Source organism: Rosa rugosa, chromosome 2, assembly GCF_958449725.1.
Source record: "Rosa rugosa chromosome 2, drRosRugo1.1, whole genome shotgun sequence".
Taxonomy (NCBI): domain Eukaryota; kingdom Viridiplantae; phylum Streptophyta; class Magnoliopsida; order Rosales; family Rosaceae; genus Rosa; species Rosa rugosa.
In genome coordinates this window covers 19,606,775-19,619,313 of record NC_084821.1, presented here as the reverse complement: position 1 = coordinate 19,619,313, position 12,539 = coordinate 19,606,775, and the positions used below count along the sequence as shown (strand labels likewise).

At 38.1% G+C, this 12,539-nt stretch overlaps 2 protein-coding genes across 4 annotated transcripts; both read right to left on the bottom strand.

Annotated features, from left to right (window-relative positions):
• Positions 1-257: 257 nt before the first annotated feature.
• LOC133731686 (uncharacterized) lies at positions 258-4,671 on the bottom strand. The gene is made up of 8 exons (XM_062159084.1): positions 4,185-4,671; positions 2,370-2,867; positions 1,884-2,049; positions 1,411-1,705; positions 1,210-1,282; positions 1,034-1,124; positions 680-759; positions 258-576 (listed from the first exon to the last, which is right to left on the bottom strand). The coding sequence occupies exons 1-8, from the start codon at positions 4,269-4,271 to the stop codon at positions 430-432; spliced, it is 1,437 nt and encodes a 478-aa protein (XP_062015068.1). The 5' UTR covers positions 4,272-4,671; the 3' UTR covers positions 258-429.
• A 3,164-nt stretch (positions 4,672-7,835) lies between these two features.
• LOC133734375 (G-type lectin S-receptor-like serine/threonine-protein kinase SD1-1) lies at positions 7,836-11,708 on the bottom strand. Of its 3 annotated transcripts, XM_062162012.1 has the most exons (8): positions 10,922-11,021; positions 10,301-10,809; positions 9,807-9,932; positions 9,526-9,650; positions 9,247-9,457; positions 8,922-9,159; positions 8,662-8,812; positions 7,836-8,287 (listed from the first exon to the last, which is right to left on the bottom strand). In XM_062162012.1, exons 2-8 carry the CDS (start codon positions 10,767-10,769, stop codon positions 7,979-7,981), a joined length of 1,629 nt encoding a protein of 542 aa, XP_062017996.1. In that variant the 5' UTR covers positions 10,770-10,809; positions 10,922-11,021; the 3' UTR covers positions 7,836-7,978. The 3 variants fall into 3 exon arrangements, with proteins under 3 accessions (XP_062017996.1, XP_062017995.1, XP_062017997.1); XM_062162011.1 differs by having other exon boundaries at positions 10,301-11,708; XM_062162013.1 differs by lacking the exon at positions 10,922-11,021 and having other exon boundaries at positions 9,807-9,922; positions 10,301-10,318.
• Positions 11,709-12,539: the final 831 nt, after the last annotated feature.

Sequence of the window (12,539 nt, the reverse complement as noted above, 5' to 3'; positions counted from 1 at the left end):
CTGGCATAAAGCTTGGCGATGACTGTGTGCACAAGCAGCCCTTGAGCCACCTTGTTGCCCTCCTATACATTTTTGTGCTTGAGGCTTTGAGATTAGAAGGATAGCAGAATTGTTTTAAGGGGTTGAATGTGAAAGCAAAGTTCTTATGGGTTTTCTATCAGTGAAGACACAAAGGCACAGTTTTTGGGGTCTAGATTACTTGGAAAAGAATTCTTTGTTTTCCATGAGGTTGCTTGGTAGATGGTACAATATTTGGAAGCCTATACAATATCAAGTCTCGTATTAAGAGTGGGGAAACATAAAAAATTCCTGAATATATTACAAAACCATCAAAAATCTCATCCCAACTATTAATAATATGATATCAGGCACTGATGGGCATCATTGAAAGTGCCTGGATTTTCTAGTTCAGTAGTTGCAGTCAACATTTTAGGATTGGCTATGGCTTTGCTCGGAGCTAGTCTGCCATCTTCTTTTCCATCTGAAGACCTCGACAAGGATCGAACTCCCACTCATCGCAACACCCAGCCCGGCAAATGTTGCCAGGAGAATGCAAAGAACTGCTTGCACCCGGACCTGAGGCCAAACATAGTGGAAGCGTTTACACATTGTTCTCTATATGTAATAAAACTACCACGAAAAACAAATGAAAGATGACTTGTTGAGGAAAGCCTCTTACCAATGAGTAAAATATATGTGCAAATAAAACCACCAGAGCAAACTGAACCGATGCATAGACCCACACAAATCTTCTTTTGACTAAACACAAAAGAGCCAAAAGTTAGAGTAGCAAATCAACAATCTAGGAGTAGTATCTCTGATCTTAACAGAAAATTAGGACAAAAAATCACTGACATGGAGGGAAAAACATTTATCTGGCCAAATGAACACTATATATTCCAACGGCAACCTATCAGTTCTAAAAGTGCTTCCATCAAGTTGTGGTTATTGATGATCATCAGTCATGATATTAATATGTTCCCACTATTTATCCTTGCAACAACTAGAAAACTTTATAAAGATAATACCCTACCCATGGTTGATGATGTCATTGATGTGAGGAGTCCCAGTACACAAGAAAATGGAAGAGAGATGGCAATTGCACCCGTACCCATTTTCTCAACCTGGAGATTAACATATATGTCACCAAGGGAAAAATACAATAAGATTGACTGATCTGTAGTTTAGACTTCAGATTTCTAATCTTACCAGTAGCTGCTCAAGAAAACAAAAATAGGCAAGCATGCTAACAATGACAAGCACAGGCACTTCCTGCCAAACCCTGAAAAGATACGAACTGAAAATATTAGCAAGTTAACTGTCTCCCAAATAAGTAAACAAGCATATATCATAGGACAACAAGGATACAATTTCCCCGCTACAAACTTCTACTGCCTTTTAAACACTTGCCTGTTTCCATTAGCATCTTCCTGCTGAAATCTACTTCCAGTATTTCGAGTTCGGACACTTTGTATCCGTAATAGAGTGACAGGCAGGTTTAGAACCTCTTGCTTGCATACATCACAGGTCTTGTTACCTTTGATACTAAACCATTTTACAGCGCATTCCTGATGGGCCAGAGCAAGTTCACCTTTGCAACTGCATTCCATTTTGAGGGTCTCGCCCCCTTCACACAGTTCAACTAGACAAATTCTGCAGACAGCCTCTTCTTCAGATATGTCTTCACCATTGTCATCATCTTTTCCTGACCATCAGAACAGTAAGACTGCTGTTACTCTAAGTAGCAGATTTTGGACATACATAGGTTAAGAATCAAAAACAGGGGAGGAAACTTCTTACCCAACAAAGTCAACATTTAGAGAAGCTATTAATAGTAAATAACGATCAGTACAAGCATTCATGAAAGAACTAAGAGAAGTTACCAGCATCCGCTGTTGGGGAAGTGGTCGATATTACATCCCCTTCCTTCACTTGGGGAGTGGAAGGAATTACACGGAAAAAAGAATCCATCCTCCTTAAGGTAACCTTTTCTTTAGGGTTGATCGGAACTGAAAGTGAGCGAGCTATCTGTCGATGGGCTCCTTTTGTCTGAAAAAATAAAGAAAAAATATCCTCTCAAAACAAAATAACGCCTATTTGTATAGATGAGCATGGCTTAGACAGTAACACTTGACAAAGAAATGGAAGGAAAAGATCCTAGGTCACGATATGAGGTTAATATACTTCAAAGGTATTCTTCACTTCTGGTTTTGATAGACTAGGTAGACTAGTTAGTATATGCCATGCATAAAACTATACATAAATGAGTAGTCTAATGAAGTTCTCAAGTAGTGTTAACAATCACATGGTGATGGGTTGATCAACTGGATGAGACTAGATAATCTGGCGAAATAATGCAAGGAACCTACTGCTGAATTTAGAGAGCCACCAACACTTCCACCATGTGTAGATTCTGGGCGTGAATATGCAATAGGAGTTACAGGTAGAGATGATGTTCTCTTCATCCGCGGAGTGAACAGCTTTGTAAGGGACAATGACCTTGATATGGAAGGCTTTTCTCGTGCTGGTCCTGCAGGTGATCCTTCTGAAGTTAGGTTAGCAGCCTTCTCGACATCTGAAGAACTTCGATTCTTGAAGCTTAGTTTCGGAAAAAGAGATCTTTTACAAGATTTTCCTTTGGATGAAGAGGGGCCTGGAGATCCACTAATTCTTGCATCACTTGAACCAGGAGTAAGATTGAAATTTACTTTCCTAGGGGTGGGACTTGGTGTTGGAGGCATCTTTATAGCAACAAAATCCTGAGCTCCGTCTTCTTCTGTTCTTGAGGGTATCTCCAGGTGGAGATTTTGTCGCTTCCATGGATGAACTTGAGGTGTTTCTTCAGTTATTCCTACTGAGTCTTCAACCTAAAAACACAAGGATATAGCATGAATTGAATAGGATGTAAAATTGATTTAGGTATTGCAATCTACAGTTTCATTTAATCTTTTCTTCTTTCAAGTTTTCAGCAATTTAATATGGTTATAAATCTTAAAAAGCAGCTCAGAAAGAGAAAAGTAGCCTAAACCATGACATTCCCCAACTTGGTGGAACTGGGTACAAATTTCCCACTCAAACCAAAGTGCAACTTACAGAGCGGGCTTCAAAACTAGAAGTGGTATCCACTAGTCTAAACCATTTTCCACACATTTTTCATGTAAATATTTCATTTTAGGCATAGATTTACTAGAATGAGGGGAAAAGGAAACCCTGTAAATCCATGAGACATAATGGACAACACGTTTTTCTATTTGGTGTGTACTTGATCAACTATTTTCTGCATTACAGGATAGGTCTCTGGTATAGTTTTATTTGTATATATACTGATTCCTGTGTTGTAATTCAGATACTTATGAGTTTCTTTTGCATTGTTGCACTAGGAGATTATACTACAGAGTTGGAGGCTTATCCTGCAAACTCCCATAGCAATTAAATTCATCCATATGGAATGAATTTTCATATTTCAGTCACAAACTTGAATGCGGATGTAAAACTAGGTCCAATACTGGCTGTTGATCTCATGTAACTATTCTGAGTGCATATGATTTTGTTCATCAAATCAATAAATCATGTCTGCCTCGGGCATAGGTAGATTATGCAAGGCCTATAAACCTAAGAATGAGTAGACGTACCACTTTCAGAGATCATAAAGAGAAGTACTATTTCATTCCTGATTTTGTTGAAAATAAGAAACTTAAATATTGCAGAGTGTGGGGAAAAGAGAAAGAAAAATAGTTGCACACTTTGATCTGCTGACAAATTAAACATTACACATCTGACAATTTGATTAGTCATTAGTTACAGTATAGTTTTGTAGTTTTGTCCATGATTTATAAAAGCTTGAGGAGAAATCATAATTCTCAAACATCAAAGCCAATGATCCCAATGGAGAATGATTACATGAGAATCATGAAATGGAAGTCAGCTTACATATGTAGCAGTAGTCAAAGACCCAAAACCCAGAAGCATAAAAGAAACAAGAATCAAATAGAAGTATAGAACCCAAGAGCTCAGCATTCATTAATCAGAGAAACTTAAGAATCAATATTTTCAAACAGAACATATCAGCTTTTTTCCTTGTGGGTGTGAAAAAATAGAGACCGAGAGAACCAGGAACGGAATGAAACACACAATAATCGAATAAAAGAAAGGAAAGCAATTACAGAGAAGCACAAAGACGGTACCTTTTGAACAACTGGAGAAGCAACAATTGTCCCTTGGCTTGAATTCTCATCATTCCCATCACCCACATGCTTTTCCTCAGTTGCCATTCCCTCACACAACGTACACCAAAATCAACCCAAAAAAATCAAATCCCAGAACAGAAAACTCTCAAGGGAGCAACTCAAACCATCCACCCCAAACATATAAAGACGTCCAAAAGAGAAAAAGCAGAGAGAGAGAGTGATGGGAATGGGAGAGATATGGGAACGAGGGAAGAGTAGTAAATAAGGGGGGTTGAAGTGAAAGGAAGATGCAGCTGCAGCTGCAGCTGCTTCAATTCATTTATGGCAAAAGGTGGTAGGGACTGACCGACTGTGAGAGCCTACTGCTCACTGCCGCACCACTCCAACGACACAATCACTCACTAATTCATTCTCATAGTGCGCCTGGACTGTGGTCAATCTCTTTAGCTTAATTACAATAAACAACGCACTTCTGGCTCCTCCTAGGACCTAAAGACCATATGGCATACAAATATATATATATGACGCCATCCCTAATCAAGTATTAGCATATGTTCCTTCCTGGATTTGTCATTTGAGTTTCTCGCGAGAATTTGAGTTATATATCATGGTGCAGTTTAAGGTTAGGACAAAACAAAAACTGCAACCTGTTAACTGTTAAGGTTGTACTTGTTACCGAAACGCATCAAACCATTAAAGCCATGTCAAATATCCCTCCAATTTGCACTTTCCGTTTCCGTAAGTTTCTTTCTTTCTTTTTTTCCCGTCACTTTTGTTTATATACTTTGATTTCGTGACCAGATTTGGTCCAAACTCAAATTAAAGTTCTTGTTGTCCAAACTTTTTCTTCAAAAATACTTCACATCTGCTCAATTAACTATTTTAAGTTGATGAATTTTACTCATAGGAATTCACTGATAAAGTTTTAAAGATATGAACAAAAAACTCAGATTTTGAAGCACAAAATATGGATAGAAATGATCGAGTCAATAAAATGAAAGTAAACCCCCTGCCCCGGAAGGCAGTTGAGTGCATAATACAGTGATAATGATAATGTCGATATATTCACTCATCATGTTTTGTCTGTCCTATGAAGGTTGTGAATCGTATGAATGCATTGAATGTACGCAACATCTTTCTGACCGGATGAAATAACGCATCCTTAATTCTATTTTCGATCATTAGCATAGTGATAAGACTAGCTTAATGGGACATTGCTTCTACTTGTTGATCATGTCGTCACGATACTTTTTCTAGATTGATCCATGTTTAATTACAAAAGATTAGTGAAGACTATTATTATTGTTCATCACGCAATATGCATGTTTATTATTATCTGAAATTCAGGCATAATGTCCGCCCTCTAAGAAGTTAGTGTTTTAATTGGATTAGTGCAATTAAACTAACAATAAACTAGAGAATCCAAATTCAAAAATTATGAATTTCTCTTTGTCGTGAGAAGATTAATGAAAATCATAAAATAAGAGAAATGGGTGCCCCAGTGATTGTGTAATTGTGTACCCGACGGCAGGGACAGTGGAGAATGATGACTCACCAGAATCAAAAAAGATCACATCACCTGCTGCGAATGTGATGAAGGCACTAAATAGCCCTAGCTACCACTGCTATAACTAAAACCCTCCTTGCTTTTTGAGATGTCGATCCTTGTTTACATTATCTCATAGATATTCTGGAGGACAGAGAACCCAACAACTGAGAAAAGGGAATGGAATAAACCCTCTTATTCATGGTATTTTACTATTTTCTAATAAAGATGATCACTTGCGCTTTTTCAATACATAATCTTGTCCATATTCCAAAAGTATGTCGATTACCCTTATATTTTGGGATAGTTTGTTTGGCATGTTATATATTACATGCGAGATAGCTAGACAGGTGATCGAAATAGGGCGTCAAAAACCAGAGCTATCAATCTTAGGGATATGAATCTTCAATGGTCTAGTATTAAAGAGATGAGAGCGAGACTTGCCTCCGAACTCACTTTAATTGATTCCGCGGTCGTGGATCTCATTATTCGTGAAGCGTTTTTAATTTATGATGGTGGTATGTACTTGTTTGTCATTGTCTTTCCATCTAATTAGATGATCAAGCCATAAGTTTTTCCATGAACGATAAGATAGTTGTGGTGTTTCTATAGTGATGTTTATTATTGTCATATCTCAAATACGAAGTATACAACAATAGTTATTTACAGTAGTATCCAACCACAAAATTACAAGCAGCTTTGTATTCTCGATCAAAAGCCATAATTGTTCAAGTAGCTTTGCTTTGTACTTAATTATTGCTGTTACGAAGTTTCGGTAGCTTCAGTTCTATACCTTCCGTTGCCCAAAGTAGGTCTAGATATTGGACCAGAGAGGGACCTACTTTAGCACATCTACATATTTTTCAAGACCAATCTTGGCTGCATAGTTAATTCTTTACTAGGTTGTAAGGCACTCATAATCAATTACTAAAAGTTTGATTAGAAGCCCCAGCTTTTTTGCCTTTTCCATACAACTTGCTTAAGATACCCTGCTGTTAAAGTGTCATGGTGTCAAAGAGACTTGAGACTACAGTCAAATTCTCTCTTTGCCTAATATGACTTGAAGCAAAAGGATTCAACAATAACAGTTGGGAAAAAATAGGTATAGATTTTTGCTAAGAAGATATGGATCCTGCAACCTAAATCTGCCTAAATTTTGTTAGGATATGAAGGGGTAGTTTTCTGCTGCCTAAATAAATAGTGCATTTAAAGTGAGAGTTCCGGGTTATAGTTGAAAATTTCTATCACACTAATAGAATTGGGATAAGAGCTATCATACAAAATATAGATCTATTTATTTTCTGTTTGTGCTCGGCACGGTAGGCTTACTACTAAAAAAAAAAAAAAAAAGGTAGTTATAAGTGTGATCATGTGACTAGACCGAGAGAAAATATATTGAGAAAAGCATTTACTTCTGTTACACCCAACAATTTTTCCCAACTTGCATGTGTTGCACTGAAAACCCTTCTGGTTAATGAAATTAAGCGACATAAAGGCGTATTATAATCCAAATTAAGCACTGTTGACACCTCTCGTGGTAGTGCTTCTAATCTTATATCATATGAGAGTGGATGACTTTGTGCCCAAGGAAGTGGGATAGTTGTTGTTGTCACTATAAAGAGGATCATCAGAACTCGTGGTGGGGATACAAAAGAATTATTTGAGTATACAGAGATCATGAAAATGTCGGAAAATGAAACCCAGAGAGTGCCATGTGTGCCTTGTAAGTCTTCAATGGCTGCTTGAAGAGAAAAGAATAATGATAATAAAGAAGAAAAAGAGAGCCCCCAATACACACTTCCATTATATAACCCAATCGTAATTCCTGGCCTGATAGAAATCATTTGAAAGGACCCCATCATATGACCTGTAATTATTTGCTAAATTATTGTGGATAAAGTGTGCATGTTTTCACAGAGAGAGTTTACATCAGAAATGGTTACCTGTCAGACCATGAATTTAAAAGAAGAGAAAGCAAAAGAGAGAAAGAACCACAAAGAAAAGCAGAATGAACTCATGAACTGCTTATAACCACAAGTATAGCCACCATTAGATTGGAACTAACCACAATTAATTGCATATCATGATATCATTTGAGCAAGGAACCAAACTCCAAAGCCATATAAATTCAAGTGGATACTAGTAAATCTCTATTTACCAAAGGGTATTCCAATTTTACAGCACTAATCCCGGCCATAATAAACCTTTTACAATTTCTAGAGCTCTATTTGTATATGGTGGTTGTTTATCTAGCTTCCGCTGTGGTAATGGTAATTGTGTTTCCGGTGTTGCTTTTTCCTGGGTCTCTTAAGCTATCAAAGTCCAAGGAACCTCTTTCTATAAAGAATCCAGGCTCCTTTGGCTGAGGCAAAGTTGCTCCCTCATTGCTGAACATAAGAACCACCGATGACATTACTGGTCTGTCTTCAGGCAGCTTTTGAACACACAACAGACCCACTTGAATGCACCTTAGCAATTCAAACTCAACATATGAGTCCTCCAGGCATATATCCATTAGCTCCAAACCTTTGTTTTGTTTCCACAATAACCATGCCTGGAGAAATAGCAAACCAATATGACTATAATTAGTCATTAAAACAGGCAAAATTACTAGGCTTTACAAGTGACAAGAAACCATAAACCTGTAATGGTTAGACAGATATTCACCTTGTGGAAGTTAAAATGAGGCACAATGAGTAACAATGTCTACACTAAAAAAAATTTAAAAATTTAAAAATCATTGATTTCAAGAATTGTGGCAAATCCAACTTTTAAATGTATTGTTCCTCACTCGTGCCTCCATTTGAGTCTCTCGGAGCATCTCCAATAGGGTCCTAGGACGTGCTATTTGGGGATCCATATGCACGTTTACAGCTCATTAGATACCCCAAATGCTGAAAGTTTGTACCCCAAATAATTGATACTTACATGTCCCAAAAGATTGTGATGGTGATCAGGATGATGAAACCCTCTGTTCTTTCTGCCGCTTACTATCTCTAACAAAAGCACTCCAAAGCTGAAGACATCAGATTTCACTGAAAATTTTCCATCAATTGCATACTCAGGGGACATATATCCGCTGCATGTTGACAACAACACAATTTAAGTACTTTTGGAGTTTTGGTGATCATAATTGGAAAGGAACATGATTCATTATCTATGCTAGTGCTAGTATAATAACAACTCACTATGTGCCAATTACTCGTTTTGTTTTAGCTTCTTTCTGATTGCGACCGAAAATTCTTGCTATACCAAAGTCAGAAATTTTGGGGTTCAGCTCATCGTCAAGTAAGATGTTGCTACTCTTAAGGTCCCTATGAATGATTCTTAGCCTGGAGTCTTGGTGTAGGTAGAGAAGTCCTCTAGCAATTCCTACTATTATGTCAAATCGCTTTTGCCACTTCAGCAACAACTTCTTGTTTTCATCTGCACTTGTCATGATCTTGTTCAGTTTTCCTCCTCTGTGATATAATCAGAGTATACTTTCTTAGATTAGAGGGTAGAATCTTATACCGAAAATAAAGCAGTCCAAGCTTTTGTTGGGCATGTACTCATAGATTAGCATCCTTTCTTCTCCTTCAATGCAGCAGCCCTGAAGTTTAACAAGATTCCAGTGTTGAAGATTAGCCATCATTGTAACTTCATTCTTAAACTCTTCAAGACCTTGCCCAGAATCTTTCGAGAGTCTCTTTACTGCTACAAACTCTTCTTGTGTTAACTTGGCCTGAAAATTAGTATAAATAAATTAGCTGAAATTGCTTAGACAATCAAGATCTACTATTACCATGTTACCTTGTAAACCGGACCAAAACCTCCCTCTCCCAGTTTGTTTGTCCCGGAGAAGTCATTGGTGGCGGTTGCAATTCTACCATAATCAAACAGTGGCAACTCCAAGTCCTCCTCACTAGTTCTTGAGCCTGTAAAAAGAGTAATTTTCAATTTTCAAATTTCAAGTTTTCATCGTACATACTTATTTTAACAACAATGAGAAGTACATATAGAAACAGGCCTCTTTGTCAGTGTCATGTAGTGCTTCCTTTAGCTTATTTAGCAAGGGAAATATGTAAGCTTACCCATTTTCTTCTCTCTCTTCTTCACATAAATATAGCAGCATGACAAACCCAGAAAAAGAAGCACAAAACCTGCTGATGATATGACCGAGACGAGCAATACTCTTTTATGTTTCTGGCTGGTATCACCTTGTAGATCATGTAATACAGAATATTAGAAATTGAATCACAGATGTACATATTCTGATTTTTTACTTTCATCTGGTATGCTACCACTTTTTTTATTTCCATATCGGCAGCTCTTCAAGCATTTAGGCATGCCTAAATTGAAGCATGAACATAGTCACATACACTTTTTTTTTTTTTCTGACCTATTAATTTTGAACCTTGCAACAAACAATTTGTCAGCAATAATGAAGCTAAGTGCTTGATGAGACAGGATTGACAGAACCTAGCTAGCTGTTCCTAACGTGCTGATTGCTGAATGTCAAAGATTAAAGAGAGCATTCAATAAATCAGGAACCAATTAACACTATTAGAGAAATTAGGTCGCTTACCTAGTTCGGAAGCTGGCATCCGAATATATATCTGGTCACTATCTTCAACGATCTCCCGCATATCAATCAGCTTGCCAAACCACATAAGACATGCTTTGCCTCCACTGGTTATGTTCGAATTGGCATAAGCCATACAGGAGCAGTTCTTCAAACACTCTGCCTCACATTCCTCTCGGCGGAGCATGGTTTTGTTCACCCGAAAATCCAACAAGTCCGGCAGTTTCACATTATTAACTTTCACAAATCCTTCCCCTTTCTCACAATGCAGTGCTGTCCTCCTCGTGCACCCGCTTGTCCAGTTAAGAACGTCCCATTCCTTTGGAGATTTGGGAACAAACCCCTGCAAGCATTCACAAATCGGTGATTTGTAAATCTTGCAAATGCCATTTGCTCCACACTGACCATAATCATCACACTGATTGTTCTGCAGAGTGTACATAACAGCCCATTCACTGCTCCCTTCATTCATCACTAGCCGCTGAGCCAAACCCGACTCAGTCAGCGTCACTCTTGTCAGAATAGAATCATCAGTAACCTCATATGAGTAATACAACTCATTGGTATTGTAGACAAAGATTGGTACCAAAAATGATGCTGTTGTAACAACCGAAACAGGAGTACCTGTAAATCGAAGACCATTCCAAGGCCCTGTCCTGAACACTTTCTTTGATCCTTGAGCAACAACAAGCTGAGGCAACTCAGGGTTATCAATCCTATAGGTATATTCTCCAAGGGAGGGATCACTAGCACTTTTCCAACTAGTCAAGAAATGGTTTTGGCCAGTTCTGAAGTCCCACCCTACCTTCATATCTGGCAAAAGCGTGTTTGATGGGAAATCAAAGCTTTGAAATACATAGCTTTCGGACTCTGCTGTTGCTGTTGGAGACGCCTGGTCTCTAACAACAAGATTTCCCGTCACCAAAAGCTGCGCAACTGGGTTTGCGGCTACTCTGGAAGAATTTGAGGACCAAATTGTGTTGTTCATTTGGTCTGAAAGGATGAGGGTGCCATTTTCTGATAATGTCAAGGCTCCATTTGAACCTGGAAGTGGGTCTTCTCTGTTTGCAATCCATACAACAACATCTGGAAATTTCTTGTACCATAGTCCTAAATACCATGCTCTAGAATTGGGTGGGGAGAAGAGTCCTAGTACAAATCTTTGGTTGGAAGAAACCAAGGTATTCGAGCCGGTGATGGATTGTGATGGAGATATGGTATCAGCTGCAATGGAGAAATTCAAGGCTAAAAATAGGAATAGAGAGATGAAGATGAGGCCCTTCATCTGTATTCTTTGTCAATAGAAGTTGGAACCTTTTAGTCGGAATTTGCAGCTGCGATTCTCCACTGTCAACTAGCATATACTATAGGGTAGTAGGGTGTACATTCAGAGTGCCGGAGTCAGCAAGGAACTACTATATCTACCGCCATTGACAGCGCAGGAATTGACGACTCATTTCCAACCATATCTACCGCCATTGACTTTAAAGTCCCTTTCTAAAAACAGGAGAAAAAGAATCACCCAACAGTATTAGGAGTTTGCTTTTTTTTTTTCTTTTTTCTTTTTTTTTTTCTGTTTTGGTTACAACGAGGCCCAAAGGGCCTAAAGCAAAAAAAACACTAGCCATGGAGGCTAATGTTTATGTATCACCTTACTTGTGTATTTATTATCTTTAATAAAAAAAATTAACTTAATTTATGTAATCTTATTGTTTAGGCCGAAAGGGTTTATCTTGGGTCTAGAAAGCCTTTGGGTTCCCCTTGACAAAGTCAAAAAAAAAAAATGTAGTTGTTTTAGAGAAACGGAAATTGAGAGAAAATCGTTTTATATTCTCATTGATAATAGGAGCCTCTTTATATAGAGGATTACAATGCATAGAATCTGAATCATACAAGGAAAGGTAATCATACATTGAATAGGAATCTCTAGATTCTTCTAATTTAACCCTATTACCACTAGGTCAAGTAACCTAGAGTTTGGGCCAGACACAAAATAGAGATTCACTTGAACACTCCCCCTTGTGTCGCCCAAACGTGATGCTCCTCTCAACAACCTTGTCGAGTAACAAAAACTATGTGGGACAAAAATAACCTCGGTCGAAGGAGAAAAAGAGTACAGCACACCCTTCACGTTCTGAGATGAACATGTAGACATCTCCCCCTGATGTCTACGTCTCCCCTAATGACTACGATCATGGGAGTTCAGATAATTTCTGCAAGCCAATTCTTGCCACATGTTTCT